Source organism: Acinonyx jubatus, chromosome E1 (genome assembly GCF_027475565.1).
Source record: "Acinonyx jubatus isolate Ajub_Pintada_27869175 chromosome E1, VMU_Ajub_asm_v1.0, whole genome shotgun sequence".
NCBI classification, from domain to species: Eukaryota; Metazoa; Chordata; class Mammalia; order Carnivora; family Felidae; genus Acinonyx; species Acinonyx jubatus.
This window is the reverse complement of record NC_069397.1, coordinates 27,108,006-27,135,820: the sequence shown is the minus strand read 5'-3', so window position 1 is coordinate 27,135,820 and position 27,815 is coordinate 27,108,006. Positions and strand designations below refer to the sequence as shown.

At 39.2% G+C, this 27,815-nt stretch overlaps 2 protein-coding genes and 2 pseudogenes across 8 annotated transcripts in view; 2 read left to right on the top strand and 2 right to left on the bottom strand.

Moving 5' to 3' along the window:
- The window catches only part of TRIM37 (tripartite motif containing 37), a 143,253-nt gene extending 142,439 nt beyond the window's left edge, over nucleotides 1-814 (bottom strand). For 3 of the 6 annotated variants that reach the window (XM_027034244.2, XM_027034243.2, XM_015088416.3), the window contains exon 1: nucleotides 350-813. In XM_027034244.2, coding sequence (XP_026890045.1) covers nucleotides 350-370 — 21 coding nt within the window. In that variant the 5' untranslated portion in view covers nucleotides 371-813. Of the gene's footprint in view, nucleotides 1-349 lie in introns of all 6 variants that reach the window. The other 3 variants (XM_027034246.2, XM_027034247.2, XM_015088414.3) reach the window with 2 other exon arrangements.
- A 4,668-nt stretch (nucleotides 815-5,482) lies between these two features.
- Nucleotides 5,483-27,815, bottom strand: part of SKA2 (spindle and kinetochore associated complex subunit 2) — a 46,393-nt gene continuing 24,060 nt past the window's right edge. For both annotated transcript variants that reach the window (XM_015088418.3, XM_015088419.3), the window contains 2 exons: nucleotides 12,170-12,346; nucleotides 5,483-6,115 (listed from right to left, as the gene is read on the bottom strand). In XM_015088418.3, the coding sequence (XP_014943904.2) occupies nucleotides 5,972-6,115; nucleotides 12,170-12,346 (321 nt within the window). In that variant the 3' untranslated portion in view covers nucleotides 5,483-5,971. The remainder of the gene's footprint in view (nucleotides 6,116-12,169; nucleotides 12,347-27,815) is intronic.
- On the top strand, nucleotides 14,761-15,652 carry LOC106989961 (ubiquitin-conjugating enzyme E2 C-like; annotated as a pseudogene).
- Nucleotides 15,644-16,213, top strand: LOC128313478 (40S ribosomal protein S27-like; annotated as a pseudogene).

Sequence of the window (27,815 nt, the reverse complement as noted above, 5' to 3'; positions counted from 1 at the left end):
GAGTTTTGGATCTGCACTTGAACTCCCAAGAACAGGTAGCGAGTGCACGGCACGTCTATCTAATGAATTTGCAGTTTTGCTCTTCCCAGACTGTAGTTTGCAAAAACCCTGAGAATGAGTACCGGTGCCAAGACACCCAGAAAACGCCAGGATACCACCACCTGACAAGGCACCCGAAAAGCTGCGGACCTAGCACGGCGTCCTTCGCACTGGGCCAGCCCTCACTACACCCGCAGCGGCGGAGTGGGGGTGCTCTACTACAGGGAGGGCTAGGGCAGGGCGCCCCAAATAAAGAAGGCTCAGGGGGTGGCGGAGGGAGAGTAACCACCACCCTTCTCAACCCCCTCACCTCTACGCTCTGTTCATCCATTGCCTCCGGCTCTCGGCGGGGTCCTCGGCGACCCGCGGAGTCCGTGGTCTGATCTATTGGGCGCCGGCCCGAGGTCGCCAGGTCAAATCGCCGACGAAAACCACGCCGGCGTGTGGCTCAGGAGGCTCCGACGACCGCCCCACCTGCTCGCCCCATCGCGTCGGGTTCGGCGCCAGCTACCCCCACTTCGCCATATTTATCCGCGCACCCGCCCTAGGGCGCAGTGGGAGGGCGAGCGGTGGCCGCAGCTGCTTCTTCACCGCTAAGCCGCCCGCCAGCGACCGTGAGGGAGCCTCGCACCACGTGACGCGGGCGCGCGCGTATCGAACTGCTGCTAGAGCCCGGCGGCGCTGGTCTCCAGCAAAGAAGGTGCTGCAGGGAATTCGCAAACACCAACGGTAACCAGGGCAGCTGAAGGAGCGGCGAAGAGGAAAGGCGCGGTGCGCATGCGCGCAGAACGCGGCGTTAGGGGAGCGGGGAGGAGAGAGGCGGGCGACTAGTTCCCGCGGTGCGGGGGCGCACACGAGATTTGGCTGCTAGCAGCCGCAGGGCTGCGTGTCTTTGGCCACAGTCTAGCGCGCAAGCGGATGAGAGTTTGGCGCTCGCTGGTCTCCACGCCTCTGCGCCCTTAGGGAAGGGCGGCGCTCCACCAGTCTCAAACTTTGGCGCGCCAAAGACTGGAACAACCACCTGGAGTGCTTGAGTGAAACAGACTCTGAAGCCACACCCCTAGGTATTCGGACTTGATTCTAAGATAAGGCTCCACAAAATCGTCCACAGCCATTCTCCGCTGATTTGGCTGCAGGTAGCCTTTGGCCCGCACTTTTTGAGAAACCATGGTGTAGAATTGGTGGCTAGTGATTCTTTCTTTGGAAGGAACCCCAGATTCTCGGGTTTTGAGACTTCTGCCCCACCTACTCATATTGTGAAGCCTACAGCGATGTCGTTTCAGGAAGAATGGGACCACAGACTGTAGAGATTTGATCTACACCACTCCATCCTGCGTGTCTTTTCACTTGAGGTGAGCCGTCGCTTATGGGACTATGGAAAGTGCAAGCGTCAGCTGTGTTCAGCTTTCCTATGTTGGCGTCTTCATACAATTTTGTCATGAAGTCTACAGATGGCAGGAATTGAGGGTGTGAGACAAAGGTCTTACATCAAATTCTTAATCTGAATTTACTTTTTCCTTTCTGATTTATTGCAAACCACTATTACACTTAACCCACTCTACAGTGCACACGTAAAGAATCAACAATAACCTAGAAAGAAGCTCTTGAGTATCAAGGGATTTGGACTTTCTTATAAGTAGTGGACAACAATTTTTTAATACGTGAGCCATGGACAGGGATAATTTAGTAAGATTAATCTGTTACTGGAAATTCTTTAACCAAAACTTATTTATGGTCTTGATGTTTGCACGCCACCATTTATAATAAAACGCCCTGAATTGTACATTGTAGTAATGGTTAATGTTTAATTTTGCTAAGTGAATCTTACCTCAAAAAAGTTATCTGTGAAACACAGTACTGTTCTTGGGATTCAAAGAGTAATGAGAAGTGAAAAAAATAAGACAAATTACAACATATAAATATTAAAGTAAGTTCTTATGCTAATATATTTGTCCAAGAACCCAAAAATGTTTAAAGATTTATTGCAACAGTTCATAATAGTGAAAAATTGGAAAACCTATACTATTAATTAGGTGTCAATGGTTGTAGCCACAGATTATGGTTAATTTAAGTAAAAAAGAATTTAGTTGGCAGGATGCCTAGCTACCACATGGAGGTAGGAAACCTGGGACCTCAGAATTCCTTAAAGGAGGACCTAGCTGCCTTTCTCCCCAACTCCAACAAATCTAACTTGTCTATTATACAGCTTATCAATGCCTATCAGTACAGAACTGAAAAAAATCATGGTACATCCATATATTGGATTACAACTGTTCAAAACAATAGCAGAAGTGTGTGATGAAAATATCCAAAATATATTTACAATGAAAAACACTGGGCACCTCGGTGGCTCATTTGGTTAAGGGTATGATTTCAGCTCAGGCCATGATCTCTTGGTTCATTGGTTCAAGCCCTGAATCGGGCTCAGCAGTGACAGCACAGAGCCTGCTTGGTATTCTCTCCCTCTCTCTCTGTCTCTCTTTCTCTGCCCCTCTCCCACTCACGCCTCTCTGTCTCAAAATAAATGAATTAAAAAAAAAAAAAAAAACCTAAATGCAGCTGCAGTATAATATATGGTATCAGCCTATTTTTGTAAAAAAATATTTGTAATTTGTGTATATATGTAGAAACATCTGAGGGCACCTCAGTGGCTCAGTCGGTTTAGTGTCCAACTGTAGATATCAGCTCAGGTCATGATTCCAGGGTCATGGGATCAAGCCCTACATGGTGCTCTGTGCTGAGCATGGAGCTGTATATGATTCTTTCTCCCTCAGCCCCTCTCTCTCACTTGCACTCTATCTAAAAAAAAAACAAAAAACAAAAAAACCATACATACATACATAAATAAATAGATAATGATAAATGAAACATCTGAAGAGATTCAAGATAATTTCTGGAGAATAGACACACTCGTATGTTTTAATTTCCTAAAACCTAAATTTGTATTAAAATTAATTTGTATTACTTACAACTTAAGACATAAAAACACTATAATCACATAAAAAATAATTATCCAAATGAGAAATAAAAGACCTAAATTAGGGTAGTAAGAGTGAAAATAAAGTGGAGGTTGGATACCATGAACATTTCAGAGAAAGAATTATAGATTTTATTGGCTAAGAAGATAAAGATACAAACTTCTTAATTCTAGGTAACAGAATAGTGCCCATGGACAAAATAAAGTCAGTAAGTACTCTGGAAGTGATCAATTTGAATACTCAGAATTTTTTTATTGGACATATGGATCTATGCATCTAGATCTAATAGAAGAAGTTGTATTTGGGAATCATAAATGAATATATAAAGAAGTGCAGAGAGAACTATTTTAAGGGGGTGTGGGGGAAGAACCAATATTTACAGGATGACTATGAAGGAAATCATAGAGGAAAAACACCAGGAACTTGTCATGACTTCTTTGTGATACTACCATTTTTCAATCCCACCAATCAACATCACATCCCAGAGCCATTCCATGACAAAAACTTCCTAAATATTAACAATACTGAAGAAAATGTTACTGAAGTGTGACTTATTTCTCTGTAATCTAAAGGGGAGGGGCGCCTGGGTAGCTTAGTTGAGTGTCCGACTTTGGCTCAGGGCATGATCTGAATTCATGAGTTCATGAGTTGGAGCCCCACATCAGGCTCACTGCTGTTAGCTTAGAGCCCCCTTCAGATCCTCTGTCCCCCTCTCTGTCCCTCCCCCACTTGTATGCTCACTCTCTCTCTCTCTCAAAAGTAAACATTTTTAAAAAAATTTTAAGGCGTGGTTCTGTTCTTCAAATACTCAACTACACAGTACAATTTTAACTGAAGCTACTACTCTCCCAACCCTGTTTGTCACCTATTACAAGTTTGTTAATGGACAAATAAATGCTCATAACAAATTTTTTTAATTAGATGAACGTATAATTCTATCACCTGCAGAACTAATATTGATGCATCTTTCCTAGTCTTTTCAATGCCTCTTATTACATATATGGAAATATTTACAGAACAATTTCTAATTATCAAACCCAAACACTTTACCATCTCATTGTGCTTCCAGCCATCCTGACACACAGAAGTTATTTGGTTAGGATCACATAACTAGAATTTAAAACCTGCTATTTACAGGGGCCTGGGTGGCTCAGTCAGTTAAGGGTCTGACTCTAGATTAAGGCTCACATCATGATCTCACAGTTTGTGAGTTCAAGCCCCAAGTCAACTTCTGTACTGACAACATGGAGCCTGCCCCATGCTCTCTGCCCCTCCCCAGCTCACTCTAAGTAAATTAACTAAAACAAAAAAACAAAAAACCTGTATTTACATTGCAGACTCCAAAGCCCAATCTTAACTACAAAACTGCAATCTGTTTCCCCTATCCCCCATTTAACACAGCTTCAGCATTTCCCAGAAGGTTAACAGTAGTAATTTATTGGCAGCTTGACCTCTTATTATGTGAATACACCTATTTACCTTCCATTAGCCAGATGTATTTGTGTTTTGCTAGTATAAATAACCCTGTGATTAACATCTTTGCATCAAAATCTGTCCCTATGATTACCTTATTGCCAATAGTTATTTAAAAACAAATAGGCACCCGAGTGGCTCAGTCAGTTAAGCATCTGACTCTTGATTTTGGCTTAGGTCATGATCTCAGGGTTTGCGTTTGAGTCCTGCACAGAGCTCCATGCTGACATGTAGAGCCTGCTTGGAATTCTTTCTCCCTATCTCTCTGCACCACCCCCCAACAATATAAATAAATAACCTTAAAAAAAATTTTTTTACAAATAAATAACGAGGGGCACCTGGGTGGCAGTCTGTTGAGCAGCCGATTTTGGCTCAGGTCATGATCTTGTGGTTCATGGGTTCAAGCCCCACGTGGGGCTCTATGATGACAGCTCGGAACCTGGAGCCTGCTTTGGATTCTGTCTCCCTCTCTGTCTCTCTGCCCCTCACTTGCTCACACTCTATGTATCTCTTTCTCTGTCTAAAACTAAATAAACATTAGGGTGCCTGGGTGGCTCAGTCAGTTAAGCATCCCACTTCAGTTCAGAACATGATCTCACAGCTTGTGAGTTATGAGGCCCGCATGAGGCTCTGTGCTGACAGCTCAGAGCCTGGAGCCTGCTTCAGATTCTGTGACTGCCTCTTCCCTACTCACACTCTCTCTCTCTCTCTCTCTCAAAAATAAATATTTTTTTTAAAAACTCAAAAAAAATTTTAATAAAATAAATAAATAAATAAAATAAGGAAATACACACAATTGGCAAGTAACAGTTGCCAGTAATCCTCTGTTTTCAGTTTCTTAGCTTTCATATAGAATGTACAATTATAATAATATAGGCTGAAGGAGAACAAAGGTAGTGTTGATATACAACAGAGACACTCTAAAACAGCATTTGAAAGCAAAATTCATGTTGTTCAACATTAGCAGCAAGAAGGAATAAGAAAAGTGAGGCTGTCACAGAAAAGCCAATTTATTATTACTAATGTTAGCTTTTGTGGAGGATTTTAGGTCACATATTAGCAGTTTCCAATAATGTGACCATTACCTATAATCAAAACTTTTCAAAAATAAAATTATATACATATAATGTATAATATAATACAAATATTTTTTCTATCCGTTAATTTCCAAAGCATGCTCATTCATATCTACTGACCAATAGTACATAAATATCCTTTTATGATAGGCCAGGACATCCATTTTCTCCCAACTATACAAAAACAAATGCAAAATAGTGTTACGTGACTTCCTTGTCTGAAATAATAAGACTGTGTGTACATACATACATTTAAATCCCTTTATTCCCATTCCATGTTTTTGGCTGAACTTTATTCATATAATATCTGCCCTTCTTATAGGACCTTCTCTTGTGAAAGGCATCACTATCCAGTTACCCAAGCCAAATCTCCTTCTCCATCCCCCCACCTCTAGTCATCGAGTGCTAACAAGACATCTTCTTAAATCTTTCTGGAATGGATCTCCTCTCCATTAGAATTCCCTTTTGCAAGTCCACTTCTTCATAAGTCTGAACAAAAGATTTTAATTGCTCTGCTGCAGTTTTCTCTTCTTTAGTCAGTGGTGACAGCTAAAAAACAAATGAGAAAATCTTTATTTCAAAATCTGTAAAAACTGTGTAATTTAGTTAATTTCTGCTTTTTTTTTTATGTTTCCATAAGCTCATACTATGTCTATAATCACAAATTAGGAAGGCAGGATAAAATAGATATTTGGCTATCCAAATACAAGGTACTTTTAATGTTTGAGCTTTCAAAGAACTTGCAATTAAGTTTAAGAAACAAAACCAATAAATCAAACAGTTTAAGGACTGTAATTTAACAAAACTAAATAAGTCACATTTGACTGCTATATTCTAAAAGCATTTTGAGAAAGAAATGTGAATAAAATAGTCTGGAAGTTTCCTCAGAAGTGGAGAACTAAATTGAACTAAATTTTGAAGGATAATTGAGATGTTTTTAGCTGCAAGTAACAGGAATACATTTAAAAATGGATAAATAATAAGAAAATTTATTATCACTGCACAATAACTACAGAAAAAGGTCAGACTTCAGGACTGGTTTATTCCGCAGCTCAACATAAAGACTGGGTTTTTCCACCTTATCTAATATCCTTGGTGGTGGTTTATCCTCAAGCTGAAAGGAAAAATGGCTCTAGCAGTTCTAGGCATCACATCTATACATAATGTTTAGAAGAAGAAAAGAAGTTTTCTCTTCCTAGAGGTCTCTCAGCAGTGAGGAAACTCTAATTTCCTATGTCTAGACTTTCCCTTCTCACATGTCACATGGGTTACAAACCCATTCCTGAGTGAATTTAGTTAAAAGAAAATCCATTTCCCTTGCCAATGAGATGCACGCCCTGAAGCTGAGGAAAGCACCAACTTTGCCCCAGACACGAGCTAGGGATGGCACACATCTCAAGAAAGTCAGTGTTCTATTAGGCAGCAAGGGCGAATAGATGCTGAGAAAACAACCCAGCAAACAGTATCTGCCTAAAGCAGATAGGAGCAAACAGCAAAAGGAAGAATAGAAGCCAAATGGAAATGTAAAGGACTTTCATAGGGCACTCACCAATGGGCTAGCTAAAACAGGGTTAATGGGGAAATTATACAAAGTACAACGTGAAGAATCAAATAGTTACAACTCCGCCTAACTATATAGGTCATCTCTAGAGAGACTGCCGAATCTGGAACACACTATACCTACAGAATAAGAATCTCTAGAGCAGTGCTGTCCACCAGAACTTTCTGTGATGCTGAAAATATTCTATATCTGTGCTGTCTAATCAGTAGATGAAGAACTGATTTTTTTATTTTATTTAATTACTTTAAATTTTAATTTAGGGGCACCTGGGTGGTTCAGTCAGTTAAATGTCTGACTACAGCTCAGGTCATGATCTCATGGTTCATGAGTTCAAGCCCCACATCAGGCTCCGGGCCATGGAGCCTACTTTGGATTCTGTGTCTTCCTCTCTCTCTCTCTCTCTCAGAAAATGAATAAAAAACATTAAAAAAATTTAAAAATAATAATACATTTTAATTTGTACAGCCACATTTGGCTATTGGGCTTGCCCAGCTGGTTTGGCTGATCAAGCCAACATTTACCAAAAATATTCACATAGATAAAATGAAAAACAATCATATGCCTTTCTGCAACCCAAATAATTACAGAATTTCCCTCTTCTATCTCAAAAACAGGAAATGGTATTATTCTGAAAGGACTTTGTTCTCCATGAGTCCATGTTTCTTGTTGTGATAACTGTTCAAGAGATTTCAGACGACCTGTTTCATAAATTTTCAAAGAATTTTTCCAGGAATTAACCAATCTAAAACTTGTAGAAAATTTTCTTCCTTAATACAAATGTTTCAGAGCTCAGTGGAATACCACACATTCTGTTTTTAATACCTTTTTAATTATATTTGTTTTGGGGGTTTGTTTTGGTCATTTTTATTTTGGAACCAATCTAGTCCTGTGTGTGTGTGGGGGGTGTGTGTGTGTGTGTGTGTGTGTGTGTGTGTGTGTGTGTGTGTGTCTTGGTGGTCACCTTTATAATTAAGTGTATTTAAGCCTTAATGTCTTTATATTAACTAAAAAGTATTCCTTTCACCTCCTTTTCTGTTCTCACCTCCCTATTTATTTTTTAATATTATAAATTCAAGTCCCATTTTTGAATATTATCAATTCAAACACATTTTCTATCCTTGCACTCTTATAAAGACTATAACAAGGGGAGTGCCTGCGTGGCTCAGTTGGTTGAGCTTCCAACTCTTGATTTCGGCTCGGGTGGTGATCCCAGGGTGGTGGGATTGAGCCCCTTGTCGGCTCCTCGCTGAGAGCGGAACCTGCTTGGGATCCCCTCTCTCTCCCTCTCTCTCTCTGCCCCTCTCTCCCACTCACGCTCTCTCTCTCTCTCTCTCTAAAAGAAGTAGAATGAAAAAAAAAGATATAGCAAAATAATACCTGAACAGTTTTACTTTCTATTTGCTTTCTGTTGTCTATAAAAAAGCAACATTTGCCTTAAGTAAGTTTATCCCTATATCGTTCTTCATGTTCCCAAAATAATCTTAAAGGCCCTTTTGGTTATTTTAGAAAATTTCCGAAGCCTCAACTTAATCTAGCCTTTGGCTTTCATAAGTATTCTCACAGTTCTGTCCCTATGACTGACACACCTCTTTCTACACTTCCTTTATAAGGTCTACCTTACATGTCTTTTAAATTCTGGGCTCATAGAACTATTTTTGTTTATACAACTCTCTACAGATGCCATTTTCTTTTCTTCCACATTTTGATCATGAAAATTTTCTCTAAACTTTCTACTATCTCATTTTTAAAGTAGTAGATACAAGTCCCACCACATCTGACATTTCCCAACATGGCCATCATTGAATCGAAAATATTATCTCCTTCTTCAAGGTTTATAACCAACCTTTTAGTCATCTCTCCTTATTTGTAATGTAATCCAAAGTAAAAGCTCCATTAGTTTTCTACCTTAAATATAATTATTGCTCATTGCTGATACTTCTTTTTTATTTTTTTTTTTCAGAGACAGAGAGAGCACCAGTGGGGGAGAGGGGCAGAGGGAGAGAGAGAGAATCTCAAGTAGGATCCCCACTCACCACGGAGCCCAGTACAGGGCTCAATCCCACATCCCTAGGATCATGACCTTACCCAAAAGCAACAGGCAAATGTTCAACTGACTGAGCCACACAGGTGCCCCTGCAGGTACATCTTTTAAGTGAATGAAGAACTTTACAAATAATTAGATGACTGAAATCCTCTATCACTATTACAACTATTTTCTATACCACTTTTTAATCTTAGTCAGAAATATAGTTTTTACTGACTGTACCCAGTGGGGACAATTTTTATTACCACAGCATTCAAAATATCACTTTTCAGGGCATCTGTGTTGGTTAAACATCCGACTTCAGCTCAGGTCATGAACTCACAGTTTGAGAGTCTGAACACTGTGTCGGGCTCTGTGCTGACAGCCTGAAGCCTGCTTCACATTCTGTCTCACTCTCTCTCTGCCCCTCCTCTTCTTGTGTGTGTGCTCTCTCTCTCTCTCTCTCTCAAAAATAAACATTTAAAACAAACAAAAAAACCCAAAATAGTGACTTTTATTTCACCCACCTAAATTTATCCTGTGCTTCAACAAATTTATGGATTTCTGTACATATATGTTGATATGTACATTTAGAACTACATTTAATCTCTCCTCAAGATGTTTCCTTAGAACAAGTTTATATGCTTCTATTTTCACACTCTGATCACCAACAATGAAGAATATGCCTTGAGTTGTATTTATATATATATATATATATATATATATATATCATAAATCATACTGTATATCATAAATATACTGTTTTTGCATTTTACTTATTAGTATGTGTCATGACCCTTATTGTTTTTTGTTTGTTTGTTTTTTATTGTTTGTTTGTTTTAAGGAGATAGAAGTTTATTGAATACACCACAAGGGAGCAGTGGGCAGGACAGCAGAGGAGATATCTGCCACACCCTTCCTGTTTTAAACTCCTACTTCCTATTCCCTCTGTGACCCCCTCTTTTTTCCCCAAATTTTAGAGAGAGAGCATGAGTTGGGGAAAGGGGCAAACAGAGAGAGAATCTTAAGCAGGCTACACACTCAGCACAGAGCCTGATGTGGGGCTTGATGCCATGATCCTGGAATCATGACCTGAGCTGAAATCAAGAGTTGGATGATCAACCTACTGAGCCACCCAGGCACTCCTCTCTCTATGTCCTTTCTAATCACTCTTTCCTCTGCCACTATTCATTCTCCCCATGACATAATATCTGAGGTATACAACACCTGAGGTACATCCGGGGCACCTGGGTGGCTCAGTCAGTTAAGCATCCAACTTCGGCGTTAGATCATGATCTCAGTTTGTGAGTTCCAACCCAGCATTAGGCTCTCTGCTGTCAGCACAGAGCCTGCTTCAGAACGACTGTCCCTCCCCCTCCCCTGCTTTCATGCACACATGTACAATCTCTCTCTCTTAAAAATAAATACATATTTAAAAAAAAAATTAAAGGCAGCTCTTCCTGCCCAGGGATCCTGTCCCGTGCTTTAATAAAATCACCTTTTTGCACCAAAAAAATAAAACAAAACAAAACAACCTTCTGAAATACATCAAAGGTATCATTTCATTATTTTTTAAATTTTTACAATGTTTTTATTTTGTTTTTGACATAGAGAGTGAGCGTCTGGGGAGAGGCAGAGAGAGGAGACACAGAATCAGAAGCAGGCTCCAGGCTCTAAGCTGTCAGCACAGAACCTGACACGGGGTTCGAACTCACAGACAGTGAGATCATGACCTGAGCTGAAGTCCGATGCTTAACCAACTGAGCCACCCAGGTGCCACTGAAGGTACCATTTGAAAAATTTAATCAGGTACTATTCTCTTTTCTGCCATTGGTAATATAAAGAATTTTTGACCAAATTAACCTTGGTAATCAACCTTTGAGATTTATTCTCACTACCAGCCTGTAATTCAAGTATCTTAAACCAAATTTAGTTCAGGGTTGGTAAAAAAAATATAAACAAACAAACAAATAAAACCCCATGTATTCTGCCCCTAGCTGCATGCCCGTAACGATAGCTTTTGTGCAACACCCAAACACAGTTCCTTAATACAGCACTCTAAGCAGGTATTACCAGTTAACTGGTTGGAGTTGACACCAGAGATAAAAAAAATTATATAGATGTCTTTTGTCCATATAATTAAGTTCTACTCTATGATTCCAACTACATACAAACTATCTTTTCTTTTGAAAGCCCTCAACTTTGGGGACACCTGGGTTGATTTTGGCTCAGGTCATGATCTCATGGTCATGAGATTGAGACCCATGTCAGGATCCACACTGAGTATGGAGCCTGCTTGGGATTCTCACTCTCTCCCAATGCTCCTCCCCTGTGTTTGTGCGCACTCTCTCTCTCTTAAAAAAAGAAAGAAAGAAAGAAAGAAACAAAGAAAGAAACAAAGAAAGAAAGAAAGAAAGCCTTCAACTTTGCCTTAATAGTAAATGAAAATTCTACCAAATCCTTCAGTTGGCTATTTAAGATGATACTGCCTAGGTCAGCAGTTCATATTGGTTTTTTTTTTTACTCCATTATATCTGAAGAGTTTTACATAATCAGTGATAAAGGTTCACAATTACAAGGATTTTTACAAGAAATCAGAGGGCAATGAGGGATGGAGAAAGAGAATGAAGGTCAGGATTCCCCAAGCCCACCAACCCAACTGTAGAAAAGGAGAACTAAAACAAGTCACTGGTATAGATGCTTTCCAGATTTCTCAGTCTCACTAGTTCTAAAACGAACTACAAGCTGGTAGATTTAATAAGCATTAGAAATGTTTCTCTTCTGCCATGGCTGTATAATCAAAGATAGCACACCTCTTTAGTAACCACGTCAAGTCCACATGTTTATTTTAAAACAAAAGGAGATAAGAACTATTATACTTCAGGAATCAGGAAAATCTCATTTCTATCAACAGTTCAAACTGAATGCTGAATCTCAAAATGAAAATGGGGGCTCATCTTGCAAAGAGACACTCAGAATTAAAACTCTACAAATCCAACTTGTCAATTGGAAGCATTACCTCCACATCTGTTTGCTTTTGTAGTTCTTGTATCATGGTCATCGTCTTATTGACAGTAGCACAAATGCGGTTCTTACTCTCTTTCTGTTCTATACCAATCGGTTTAAAGCGGGCATACAAAGTTTGATATCGAGACTTTATTGCTGACAATTCCTTTAAGAGTGTAACTGGATTTCTCTATATCAGGGAAAAAAATAATATATTAAATTGTGAAAAGGAAAAGTTAAGCTTCTTTTAAGAATTAGAGTATGTACAACACATTCTACCATCCATTTAATTGAACACTGTATTTAATTACACAACTGTGTAATAGAGGATGGGAGGAGAGGAATAAAGAAGCATAAGACCTAAATCCTATTCTCAAGTAATTTAAAGCTTAGGTCCATGTCCATCAACTGATGAATAGATAAAGAAATTGTGGTTTATATACACAATGGAATACTACGTGGCAATGAGAAAAAATGAAATATGGCCTTTTGTAGCAACGTTGATGGAACTGGAGAGTGTGATGCTAAGTGAAATAAGCCATACAGAGAAAGACAGATACCATATGGTTTCACTCTTATGTGGATCCTGAGAAACTTAACAGGAACCCATGGGGGAGGGGATGGAAAAAAAAAAAAAAAAAAGAGGTTAGAGTGGGAGAGAGCCAAAGCATAAGAGACTGTTAAAAACTGAGAACAAACTGAGGGTTGATGGGGGGTGGGAGGGAGGGGAGGGTGGGTGATGGGTATTGAGGAGGGCACCTTTTGGGATGAGCACTGGGTGTTGTATGGAAACCAATTTGTCAATAAATTTCATATATATAAAAAAATAAAATAAATAAAATAAAATAAAGCTTAGGTCCAGAAATAACCCACAGATGCACACAAAATAGCAATATTAAAGTAAGCAAATAAGGTGACATTAGATAAATAACATTTAATACATAGTTCACCATAATTAATTACATATTATTTTTAAAATACAATTCTAAATACTATTCAGAAGGTGATTAAAGGAACTATTTTGTTCTTAATGAGTAAGAAAATTTTAAACTACATATCATAAAATTCTTAAACATACTGTCATGAGGCTAAAGTATGTATAAGTACCAATTAATAGACTTTCCTATACAAATTCACACCAACTCAAGAGACTATAGGTTACATTGGTTTTTCAAATTCATTTTAACGTTTATTTATGTTTGACAAACAGAGATAGAGTGCAAGCGGGGGAGACGCAGAGAGAGAGGGAGACACAGAATCCAAAGCAGGCTCCAGGCTCTGAACTGTCAGTGCAGAGCCTGATGCGAGGCTCAAACCCATGAACCAGGAGATCATGACCTGAGCCGAAGATGGACACTTAACCAACTGAACTACCCAGGAGCCCGTTCAAATTCATTTTAAATGTTTCTTTATTTTGAGAGAGAGAGCACATGCGCAACTGAGCTGGGGAGGGGCAAAGAAGGAGGGTGGGTGAGAGAATCCCAAGCAGACCCCATGCCCAGCAAGGAGCCCAACAGGGGGGGCTCAATCCCACGACTGTGAGATCATGACCTAAGCCAAAATCAAGAGTCGGTTAATCAAGATGCTTACCTGAATGTGATATCCAGGCGCCCCTCAAATTCATTTCAGAATATAAACAGTATTCCATAAATGCATTTCAAAAGGGCCCTTTCTGACACTTAGTAATTCTTTTCATTCCCTGATGGCTCCTTAGCAAACCCTGCAATACTAACTATTCCAAACTTTCTCCACTCCCTCCAGTTAGCATCTACTCCTTCTTGGCACAAGACCTCACCAACTATTATACGAAGAAAATAGAAAATATCTAGTAGAAACACCATCTTCCTGCCTTTTCATCTGAAAAGGAAAACATCAATGGGTATTCTCATCCCTACTCAGCCCCTAGCACTACCACTATTATTGTTGTTTCCTCCCCACATCCTCCACAGCCTTAAGTTTCCTATATTTCTATAACCTTTTCAATATCTCCCTTTGTACAGACTTCAAATATACATATAGAACTTCCCTATATTGGGGAGAAATGAACTCCTGGGGGGAAATTAACTCCTTCTCCTGACTCTGTTGTCGCTTTAAAACCAGTTTCATTCTTCTCATTCCATTCCCACCAACTGTCCAGGTCCTATAATAATAACATCCCATAGACGAACATCCTTTGCCAAATTTTTGCAAACAAGCAAAAGATAAGCTTGTCCAATAGCATATAATTTGGATACCCTTTCTCATGTTTTCTTCTTGTTCCTATCTTCTTAAAATGAACTCTTGATTTCTACAAAACTGTATATACTATCTTGGTTATCTTCCTACTCTTCAGATATCTCCTTCATGGACTTTATCTCCTGGCTGTGACAGAGACTCAGTTTATGGCCCTCTACTCCTTGTTTCCTTGGAGATTTTTCTCTAAGCTTTTGATGATATTAATAGTAAATAAAGATGATTCTCACAAGAAGGAAAAAGAAGAGAAACTCTAACTTAAAACTGTTAAAATAATCCTTCAGGTAGTGATCAAGACCTATAGAATGAGCAATGGAAGTAGGAAAGGGACAGGGGCACCTGGCTGGCTCAGTTGGAGGAGCATGCGACTCTTGATCTCAGGGTTGTGAGTTTGAACCTCATGTACAAATGACTAAAAAAATAAATAAATAAAAACTTAAAAAAAAAAAAAAGAGGTAGGAAAGGGACAAAAGAGAGATACCATGAAAGCCGTTACGAGGCAGGTGCAGTTGTGCTCTCTGAGTTTCTGTCTCTCTGTCTCGCCGTCCAGATGGCCTCCCAGAACTGCAACCCAGCCACTGCCAGCAAAGGAGCTGAGCCCAGCGGGGATGCCGCCCAGGGCCCCGTGGGCAAGAGGCTATAGCAGAAGCTAATGATCCTTATGATGTCTGGTGACAAAGGAATTTCTGCCTTCCCTGAATCAGACAACCTTTTCAAATGGGTGGGACCATCCATGAAGCAGCTGGCATAGTGTATGAGGACCTGAGGTATAGGCTCTCCCTGGAGTTGCCCAGGGGCAAAATGCCTACATTAAGTTCCTCACACCCTGCTACCACCCCAACGTGGACACCCAGGGTAACATCTGCCTGGACATCCTGAAAGATAAGTGGTCTGCACTGTATGACGTCAGGACCATCCTACTGTCCATCCAGAGCCTGCTAGAACCTAACATCAATAGCCCTTTGAACACACTCGCTGCTGAGCTCTAGAAAAACCCTATAGCATATAAGAAGTATCTGCAAGAAACCTATTCAAAGCAGGTCTCCAGCCAAGATCCCTGGCTGTCTACCCTCTTTCCTTGTGTTGTCTTTTTATTTTCTCCTTAGATCGTCTGTCCTTTCCTTCATTTCTGCCTAGAACTCTGTATCTTAAACTGTGGTGTTATTTTTGTTTTGTTTCTGTTTTTTAAATTAAGTCTCTGGTTGAGCCCTTGTGATGACTATATTAAGTAAATACATTGGGTTTTTAAAAACAAACAAAAAAAAGGAAACACTTAAGAGAACTTAGTGGTATGTTTGATAGGAGCAAAGAAATAATAGATGACACCAAATGTATAGTCTGGTATATAAAGGAATGTGTATATTATGATGCCTTTCCAGGTGTCTTCTCAGTATATACCCCAATGATATTGAGACCTGTCCTCATTGGCTAGAGATTTACTATACCCGTCCTTAGAAAAACAAAAAACATACAGAGAAACAGCTAGCTAAAAGCCTAAATTCCAATTTTATGGATGTAAAACATCCAAGTTGCTACAAGATTACCATGGTTTGCAGCCATGCTTAGACAGTGGCTCTTTGGGTAGGCTGTTCAACAGTGTTGTGCCACCCAACAGAAGGAAAGGCCAGACTCACAGAAGGGTGTTCATTTAGAAGAAAGCAACACTAATAATCCACACAACGTCTTGAATTTGTGTTATATTGCAGAAAGCCTTATCAATTCAGTAATTCCAGTTAATCTACCAAGATAATGTAATTATGTTTAATTTTGTAAGGTATATAGCAGTGATCTATTTTGGTATCAGTTTTTCAATAAAGTTTTGATTATGGGCAAAAAAAGAAAGAAAGATCTGCAAAGAAAATGCTCAAAAGAAAACAAAATTATCTTTCTGAAACAAATATAGGTGAGGAACATGGTAACAGGAGTTTGTAGTTTACTATATCTTTATATTTAAGTGGATTCTATTGAAAAGTGTTGACTTTTATTTATGCACAATTACCGACAGACTCCAAATCACAGTAGACTAGAATAAGGATAATGCAGCTAAACAAAATTATATGTATGTATGTGGATATGAACACACACACACACACACACACAATCATAGAGGTTGGTACATAGTAATGTTCAATGAATGTTTATTGCACTATCACCATGTAGAGATATTAGAAGTAAGTCTAACTGGTTACTTTCTTGTTCCTTGATATAGATATATATATATATATATATATATAAAATCATTTGAACTAATGTCAGTGAACTCAACAAACATTAAGATCATGGTTTTCTTCCCAAATATAACACAAATAAAGGGGGAGTTATTAGATAAATATTATGAGTATTTAAAGTTATAGTTGCTCAGGGCACCTAGCTGGCTCAGTTGGTAAAGCATTCGATTTTTGATCTCAGGGTTGTGAGTTTGAGCCCCGCGTTGTGTGTGGAGATTACTTAAAAATAAAATCTTTAAAATAAATTAACAAATGGGGCACCTAGGTGGCTCAGTCGGTTAGGCATCTGACTTCAGCTCATGTCATGATCTTGTGGTTTGTGAGTTCAAGCCCTGCATCAGGCTCTGTGCTGACAGTTCAGAGCCTGGAGCCTGCTTCAGATTCTGTGTCTCCCTCTCTCTCTGCCCCCTCCTGCTCATGTTCTGTCTCTCTCTCTCAAAAATAAATAAACATTAAAAAAAAATTTTAATGAAATAAAATAAGTAAATAAATAAAAAGTTATAGGACCTCAAAACATGACAGAGAATTACCATATGATCCAGCAATTCTACCTCGAGGTATATATAGAAAAGAAGTGAAAACAAGGACCCAGGGGCACCTGGGTGGTTCAGTCAGGTAAGCATTCAACTGTTGATTTCACTCAGGTCATGATCTCATGGTCGGGAGATGAAGCCCCATGTTGGGCTCCATGCCAGATGTGGAGTCTGCTAAAAAGTCTCTCTCTCCCTCTCCCTGCCCCTCTCCCTGTCCCTCCCTTGCTTGCACCTGTGCATATGCTCTCTCTCTCAAAAACAAAAAAAGAAAACAAAGACCCAGAAAGATAAATAAATGTACATATGAGTATTATTCACAATACCCAAAAGATGGAAGCAACCTAAGTGTCCACTGACAGATAAATGGATTTTTTAAACATGGTATATACATACAATGGAATATTATTCAGCCTTAAAAAGGAGGGAAATCATGATATATGCTATACCATGGATGAACATCAAAGACATTACACTAAGTGAAATGACCCAGCTACAAATGGACAAAGTCAAGTTCATAAAGACAAAGAGTAGAATGGTGGTTGCCAGGGACTGAAGGGAGGGGGGAATGGAAGGTTATTGTTTAATGGGTGCAGAGTTTCAGTTTAAAAAGATGAAAAAGTTCTGGAGATGGGCAGTGATGATGGTTGCACAAAAATGTGAATATAATTAATACAATTGAAACTTCCACTCAAAAATGGTTAAAATGATAGATTTTAAGCTATACATATTTTACCACAATGGAGAAAAAAGAATGTAAAATGGTACAACGGCTTTGGAAAACAATTTGGCGGTTCCTGAAAATATTAAACGTAGAGTTACTATACGGCCATCAATTCCACTCTTAGGTATAAACCAAAGAGAAATAAAAGGAAATACCCACACAAAAACTTCTTGGGTTGTTTTTTTTTTTTTAAGATTTTTTTTGTTTTACATTTATTTATTTTTGAGAGACAGAGAGAGACAGAACGTGAATGGGGGAAGGGCAGAGAGAGGAGACACAGAATCTGAAGCAGGCTCTAGACTCTGAGCAAGCTGTCAGCACAGAACCCAACATGGGGCCCAAACCCATGTACCATGAGGTCATGACCTGAGCTGAAGTCAGACGGTCAACCGACTGAGCCATCCAGGCACCCCTTAAGATTTTATTTTTACTGGGCGCCTGGATGGCTCAGTCAGTTAAGCCTCCAACTCTTGATCTCAGCTCAGGGCTTAATCTCAGGGTAATGAGTTCAAACCTCATGTTGGGCTCCATGTTAGGCATGAAGCCTACTTAAAAAATGTAATTCAAAATAAAGAAGTAATAAATGAATACAATAAAGTTGAAGGACCCAAAATTAATACAGAGAAATTGGCTGCATTTCTATACACTAATAATTAAGTAGCAGAAAGAGAAATTAAGAAAACAATTCCATTTTTATTTGCACCAAAAAGAGTAAAATACCTGGGAATAAACTTGACCAAAGAGGTGAAAGACTTATACTCTGAAAACTAAAAAACACTAATGAAAGAAATTGAAGACAACATGAAGAAATGTTGATGGTCCATGCTTATGAATTGGAAGAATCAATATTGTTAAAATGTCCATACTACCCAAAGCAATCTATAGATTCAATGCAATCCCTATCAAAATACCAATAGCATTTTCACTGAACTAAAACAAATAATCCTAAAATTTTTACGGAACCACAAAGATCCCAAATAGGCCAAAGCAATCTTGAGAAAGAAAAAAGCTGAAGGTATCACAACCCCAGATCTCAAGATATACTACAAAGCTGTAGTAAAACAGTACAGTACTGGCACAAAAATAGATACATAGATAAAAGGAATAAAACAGCCCAGAAATAAATCCACACTTATATGCTCAATTAATTTATAATAAATAAAGGAGGCAAGAATACACAATGGGGAAAAAACAGTCTCTTCAATAAATGATGCTGGGGAAACTGGACAGCTACATGCAAAAGAATGAAACTGGACTACTTTTCTTACACCACAGACAAAAATAAACTCAAAATGGATTTGGGACCTAAATGTGAGCCCTGACACCATAAAACCCCTATAAAAAAACCTAGGCAGTAATTTCTTTGACATTGGCTATAGAAATATTTTTCTAGATATGTTTCCTCAGACAAGAGAAATAAAAGCAAAAATAAAATATTAAGACTACATTATGGGGTGCCTGGGTGGCTCAATCAGTTAAGCATCTGACATCAGCTCAGGTCATGGTCTCACAGTTTGTGGGATCAACCCCTGCATCAGTTGCTGCACTGACAACTCAGGGCCTGGAGCCTGCTTCAGATTCTATGTCTCCCTCTCTCTCTGCTGCTCCCCCACTCATGTTCTGGCTCTGTCTCTCAAAAGTAATAAAACATTTTTAAAAATTAAAAAAAAAAAAACTATACCAAATTGCACAGCAAAGGAAACTGCCAACAAAACAAAAAAGCAACCTACTCAATGGGAGAAGATATTTGCAAATCATATATCAAATAATGGATTAATATCCAAAATATTAAGAGAACTCCCACAACTCAATACCAAAAAACCCCACAGAAAATCAGATTAAAAAATGGGCAAAGAAGACTAGGGATAAAGATGGCGGCACAGGAGGGTGCTGGGCTCACCTCATCCTGCTGATCACTTAGATCCACCCACACCTGCCTAAATAATCCAGAAAACCTCCAGAAGACTAGCAGAACGGACTCTCCAAAGCCAAGCACAGACAAAAGGCCCACACAGGAGGGTAGGAAGGGAGGAGAGATGGTGCATGCTACACGGACTGGCAGGAGGGAGCCAGGGCAGCAGAAGGGCAGCCCACCTGGCAAGGCAGAGCCCCTGAAGTCTGGCTTGCAAAAGCAGAGGGGCCGGATACCGTGAGTTCTGACAGCCAGCGGAACTTAACATCTGGAATGTTAAAAGTCAACAGCTCTGCTCGGAGAGCGGGAAGGCGAGGACACCAGGAGGGAGAATTGTTGAACCCCGGAAGACAGAGCTCAGCTCAGCGGGGAACAAAGGCACTGGCCAGCACCATCTCCCTCTCCCATCCCTCAGTCGTAATCCCAAAGGGAACCAGTTCCCATCACCGATCTTGCTTGCACCGTGCAAGCATCCAATGCTGTGCTTTTGTGGATACATCCCTCTGATGGGTTTTCCTCCCTCCCGGAGCTGCAGGGCCCCTCCCGCAGGGACCACTGACAGCAAAGCTAGCTAAGCCTGCCCCTCCCGCCCCTGTGCACCTTGTGGATCCACCCCAGCTAATATGCCAGATCCCATTAAAGCAGCACCACAAGCCTGGCAGTGTGCAAGTAGCCTGGACGGGGGCCACACCACTCCACAGTGAGTCCTGCCCCTGGGAGAGGGGAATATAAGGTACACACCAGTCTGACTGTGGCCCCAGCGGTGGGCTGGGGACAGACATCAGGTCTGACTGCAGCCCCGCCCACCAACACAAGTTACTCCAAACAGCACAGGAGAAGTGCCCTGCAGATCTGCGCCACCCCAGGGAATACCCAAAATGATGAAATGGAAGAACTCTCCTCAAAAGAAACTCCAGGAAGTAGCGACAGCTAATGAATTGATCAAAAACGATTTAAGCAATACAACGGAACAAGAATTTAGAATAATAGTCATAAAATTAATCGCTGGGCTTGAAAAAAGCATAGAGGACAGCAGAGAATCTATTGCTACATAGATCAAGACCTAATTAATAGTCATGAGGAGCTAAAAAATGGTATAAATGAGATGCAAAATAAAATGGAGGCGACCACAGCTCGGATTGAAGAAGCAGAGGAGAGAATAGGTGAATTAGAAGATAAAATTATGGAAAAAGAGGAAGCTGAGAAAAAGAGAGATAAAAAATCCAAGAGTATGAGGGGAGAATTAGAGAACTAAGTGATGCAAACAGAATAATATCCATATAATAGGAATTCCAGAAGAGGAAGAGAGACAGAAAGGGGCTGAAGGTGTACTTGAACAAATCAGTTGAGAACTTCCCTGATCTGGGGAAGGAAAAAGGCATTGAAATCCAAGAGGCACACAGAACTCCCTTCAGACGTCAACTTGAATCGATCCTCTGCATGACATATCATAGTGAAACTGGCAAAATACAAGGATAAAGAGAAAATTCTGAAAGCAGCGAGGGATAAACACGCTCTAACATATAAAGGGAGACCCATAAGACTAGTGGCAGACCTATCTACTGAAACTTGGCAGGCCAGAAACAACTGGCAGGAAATCTTCAACGTGATGAACAGAAAAAATACGCAGCCGAGAATCCTTTATCCAGCAAGTCTGTCATTCAGAATAGAAGAGATAAAGGTCTTCCCAAACAAACAAAAACTGAAGGAATTCATCACCACTAAATCAGCCCTACAAGAGATCCTAAGGGGGATTCTGTGAGTGAAATGTTGCAAGGACCACAAAGTACCAGAGACATCACTACAAGCATGAAACCTACAGACATCACAATGACTCTAAACCGACATCTTTCTATAATAACACTGAACGTAAATGGACCAAATGCACCAACCAAAAGACATAGGGTATCAGAATGGATGAAAAAACAAGACCCATCTATTTGCTGTCTACAAGAGACTCATTTTAGACCTCAGGACACCTTCAGATTGAAAGTGAGGGGATGGAGAACTATCTATCATGCTATGGAAGTCAAAAGAAAGCTGGAGTAGCCATACTTACATCACACAAACTAGACTTTAAATTAAAGGCTGTAACAAGAGATGAAGAAGGGCATTAAATAATAATTACAGGGTCTATCCATCACGAAGAGCTAACAATTATAAATGTCTATGCGCCAAATACCGGAGCCCCCAAATATATAAAACAATCACAAACATAAGCAACTTTATAAATAAGAATGTGGTAATTGCAGGGGACTTTAATACTCCACTTACAACAATAGATAGATCATCTAGACACAGGATCAAAAAAGAAGCAAGGGCCCTGAATGATACATTGAATCAGATGGACTTGACAGATATTTAGAACTCTGAATCCCAAAGCAACAGAATATACTTTCTTCTCAAGTGCACATGGAACATTCTCCAAGATAGATCACATACTGGGTCACAAAACAGCCCTTCATAAGTATAAAAGAATTGAGATCATACCATGCACACTTTCAGACCACAATGCTATGAAACTTGAAATCAACCACAGGAAAAAGTCTGGAAAACCTCCAAAAGCATGGAGGTTAAAGAACACCCTACTAAAGAATGAATGGGTCAACCAGGCAATTAGAGAAGAACTTAAAAAATATATGGAAACAAACGAAGATGAAAATACAACAATCCAAATGCTTTGGGATGCAGCCAAGGCAGTCCTGAGAGGAAAATACATTGCAATCCAGGCCTATCTCAAGAAACAAGAAAAATACCAAATACAAAATCTAACAGCACACCTAAAGGAAATAGAAGCAGAACAGTAAAGACACCCCAAACCCAGCAGAAGAAGAGAAATAATAAAGATCAGAGCAGAAATAAACAATACAGAATCAAAAAAACTGTAGAGCAGATCAATGAAACCAAGAGTTGGTTTTCTGAAAAAATAAACAAAATTGATAAACCTCTAGCCAGGCTTCTCAAAAAGAAAAGGGAGATGACCCAAATAGATAAAATCATGAATGAAAATGGAATTAGTACAACCAATCCCTCAGAAATACAAGCAATTATCAGGGAATACTATAAAAAATTATATGCCAACAAACTGGACAACCTGGAAGAAATGGACAAATTCCTAAGCACCCACACACTTCTAAAACTCAAACAGGAAGAAATAGAAAACTTGAACAGACCCATAACCAGCAAAGAAATTGAATCAGTTAACAAAAATCTCCCAACAAATAAGAGTCCAGGACCAGATGCCTTCCCTGGGGAATTCTACCAGACATTTAAAGCAGAGATAATACCTATCCTTCTCAAGCTGTTCCAAAAAATAGAAAGGGAAGGAAAACTTCCACTCATTCTATGAAGCTAGCATTGCTTTGACTCCCAAACCAGACAGAGACCCAGCAAAAAAAGAGAACTACAGGCCAACATCCCTGATGAATATGGATGCAAAAATTCTCAACAAGATACCAGCAAATCGAATTCAACACCATGTAAAAAGAATTATTCACCGATCAAGTGGGATTCATTCCTGGACTGCAGGGCTGGTTTAACATGTGCAAATCAATCAATGTGATACATCACATTAATAAAAGAAAAGATAAGAAACATATGATCCTGTCAATCGATGCAGAAAAAATATGATCCTGTCAATCGATGCAGAAAAAGCATCTGACAAAATTCAGCATCCTTTCTTAATAAAAACCCTCGAGAAAGTCGGGATAGAAGGAACATACTTAAACGTCATAAAAGCCATTTATGAAAAGCCCACAGCTAATATCATCCTCAATGGGGAAAAACTGAGAGCTTTCCCCCTGAGATCAGGAGCAAGACAGGGATGTCCACTCTCACTGCTGTTGTTTCACAGAGTTGGAAGTGCTAGCATCAGCAAGCAGACAACAAAAGGAAATCAAAGGCATCAAAATTGGCAAAGATGAAGTCAAGCTTTCACTGTTTTGCAGATGACATGGTATTATACATGGAAAACCCTATAGACTCCACCAAAAGTCTGCTAGAACTGATACAAGAATTCAGCAAAGTCACAGGATACAAAATCAATGTACAGAAATCAGTTACATTCTTATACACTAATAATGAAGCAACAGAAAGACAAATAAAGAAACTGATCCCATTCACAATTGCACCAAGAATCATAAAATACCTAGGAATAAACCTAACCAAAGATGTAAAAGAACTGTATGCTGAAAACTATAGAAAGCTTATGAAGGAAAGATATAAAGAAATGGAAAAACATTCCATGCTTGTGAATTGGAAGAATAAATATTGTTAAAATGTTAATACTACCTAAAGCTATTTACACATTCAATGTAGTCCCAATCAAAATTGCACCAGCATTCTTCTCAAAGCTAGAACAAGCAATTCTAAAATTTGTATGGAACCACAAAAGACCCCAAATAGCCAAAGTAATTTTGAAGAAGAAGACCAAAGCGGGAGGCATCACAATCCCAGACTTTAGCCTCTGCTACAAAGCTGTAATCATCAAGACAGCATGGGATTGGCACAAAAACAGACACATAGACCAATGGAATAGAATAGAAACCCCAGAACTAGACCCACAAAAGTATGGCCAACTAATCTTTGACAAAGCAGGAAAGAATATCTAATGGAAAAAAGACAGTCTCTTTAACAAATGGTGCTGGGAGAGCTGGACAACACTCAAAATGGATAAAGGACCTGAATGTGAGACAGGAAACCATCAAAACCCTAGAGGAGAAAGCAAAAAAAAACCTCTCTGACCTCAGCCGCAGCAATTTCTTACTTGACACATCCCCAAAGGCAAGAGAATTGAAAGAAAAATGAACTATTAGGACCTCATGAAGATAAAAAGCTCCTGCAATGCAAAGGAAACAATCAACAAAACTAAAAGGCAACCAACGGAATGGGAAAACATATTTGCAAATGACATATCGGACAAAGGGCTAGTATCCAAAATCAAAAAGAACTCACCAAACTCCACACCCGAAAAACAAATAATCCAGTGAAGAAATAGGCAGAAAACATGAATAGACACTTCTCTCAAGAAGATATCCAGATGGCCAACAGGCACATGAAGAGATGCTCAACATCGCTCCTCATCAGGGAAATACAAATCAATACCACACTCAGATACCACTCCATGCCAGTCAGAGTGGCTAAAATGAACAAATCAGGAGACTATAGATGCTGGCGAGGATGTGGAGAAACGGGAACCCTCTTGCACTGTTGGTGGGAATGCAAACTGGTGCAGCCTCTCTGGAAAACAGTGTGGAGGTTCCTCAAAAAATTAAAAATAGATCTACCCTATGACCCAGCAATAGCACTGCTAGGAATTTACCCAAGGGATACAGGAGTGCTGATGCATAGGGGCACTTGTACCCCAATGTTTATAGCAGCACTTTCAACAATAGCCAAATTATGGAAAGAGCCTAAATGTCCATCAATTCATGAATGGATAAAGAAATTGTGGTTTATATACACAGTGGAATACTAGTTGGCAATGAGAAAGAATGAAATATGGCCTTTTGTAGCAACGTGGACGGAACTGGAGAGTGTTATGCTAAGTGAAATAAGCCATACAGAGAAAGACAGATACCATATGTTTTCACTCTTATGTGGATCCTGAGAAACTTAACTGAACACCATGGTGGAGGGGAAGGAAAAAAAAAAAAAGGTTAGAGAGGGAGGGAGCCAAAACATAAGAGACTCTTAAAAACTGTGAACAAACCGAAGGTTGATGGGGGATGGGAGGGAGGGGAGGGTGGGTGAGGGGTACTGAGGAGGGCACCTTGTTGGGATGAGCACTGGGTGTTGTATGGAAACCAATCTGACAATAAATTTCATATTAAAAAAATAATAATAATAATAATAATAAAAAGAAAGACTGAGAAATGGAGTGAGGGTAGCCACAGGGAAAGCTGGTAATGCCTATGTTGGGGCCTCTTCTTTGCTACAGAAGAGCAAGGAAAAGTTAGAGGTGTCATCTTTATTTTGTCTGATATAGACTCTTAATCCAGACAAACAGGCTGCTAAACAAAGTTGGAAGAACAGAGATCAATAAACAGATGAAGACTTATTAGCTACATGCTTTCTCTTTGAGCCATGTCCATCTGTTGCCTGAAGCATCTTCTTCCTCTGAAGAGGAAACAACAGAAGTTGCAAGAAGATAACCCACTGGCACAGGAACACAGCAGGCTTCAAAAATTCTCAAAGTGATTGCTGGAATTAAAGCTATAATTTACTAGCACCAGTGCCTCCTGCACAATATTCTTGAGCAAATTGCATAACCAAATATAACAGCCTCACTAAAAAACATGATATTCAAAAAGGCCTAACACATGACCTTTCTTTAGATACTACAAAACAGCAGAAAAGAAGTGCGGGAAGTAAATGACAAATGCAAAATTCACATAAGTAAAATGATTTTTCCAATATGCAAGAGAATTGGACAATTCTTGCTTTCTAAACATCATTTCCCTGTAAAAGGAACTAATTTCTTTGAAGGAAGTATTGGTAATGGTTTGGATAGAAGGTACAATGTGACTTAATGCACCAGAAAGCAAAAAAGTGCACAAAGACTGATTGAGGAGGCACTGAGGGGTCCTCCCCACTGGACAACTTTGAGGAGATGAAGTATTAAAAGCAATGGTGTTTACAATAGTTATTGATATATTGAACAAAAACAAGTTTCCAAGTCCATAGGAAAGGAAAGAAAGGAGGGGACAGTGAAAATTTATTTTCACAGAAGAATACTGGGTAAAAAATACACAATTAGTGAGAGAATTACAAAATCACTTTTTTGCAATCACTGATATAATTTATTCAGGCAGATATCATCACTGGGTTCTATAACCAATGGATGAACAGGATATCAACAAACCCTCAAAGTATTTTTTAATAATGTATGAACATGACAGGAGACATCTTAATCAAATTATCAAACTTAACATCTCTCTGGATATGATACAATGTGATGTTAACAACATTACCTATTGTATTCTGATGAAAATATCCAAACGGAAGCTATTCGCAAGTAAATAATCAGAAAAATCAAAATTACAGACTAATTTATAAGACAACAGGCCTAGATTCTTTAATTAAAAAGTCAATGTCATTAATGATAAAAACAGGTAAGACAGGGGACAGGTATAAATAAAAAGGCAATAAAGAAACTTGATAACAAAAACAAAAACAAAAACAAAAAAATGGGCAGAGGACCTAAATAGATAGTTTTCCAAAGAAGACATACAGATGGCCAACAGATACATGAAAAGATGCTCTATATCACTAATCATCAGAGAAATGCAAATCAAAACTGCAACAAATAACACCTTATACCTATCAAATGGCTAGTACCAAAAAAGACAAGAAATAATAAGTGTTGATGAGAATGTAGAGAAAACGGAACTTTTATGCACTGTCAGTGGGAATGCAAATTGGTGCAGCCACTGTGGAAAATAGTATGGAGGTTCCTCAGAAAATTGAAAATGAAAATACCATATGATCCAGTTAATTCCACTAGTATTTAGTATTTACCCAAAGAGAATACACACACACAGACACACACACACTAAAGAAAACAAAAAGGCTAATTGGAAAAGATACATGCACACCTATGTTTATTACAGCATTACTTTACAATAGCAAAAATATAGAAGCAACCTATGTGTTAGATGAATATAAAGAAAATGTGGTATCTATGTATGATGGAATATTACCCAATCATAAAAACGAATGAGAGCTTGTCATTTGGAACAACATGTTGGGACAAAAAGGTATTATGCTAAGTGAAAATAAGTCAGACAGAGAAAGACAAATACCATATGATTTTGCTTATATGTAGAAACCATAAAACAAAACAAATGAACAAACAAACAAAGCAGAAACCATCATAAATACAGAGAACAAACTGGCAGTTGCCAGAGGGGAGAAGGATGATGGGATGGACAAAACGGATGAAGGGAGTGGGTGGTAGAAGCTTCTAGTTATGGAATGAGTAAGTCACAGGATGAAATGTACAGCATAGGGAATATAAATCAATGATACTGTTA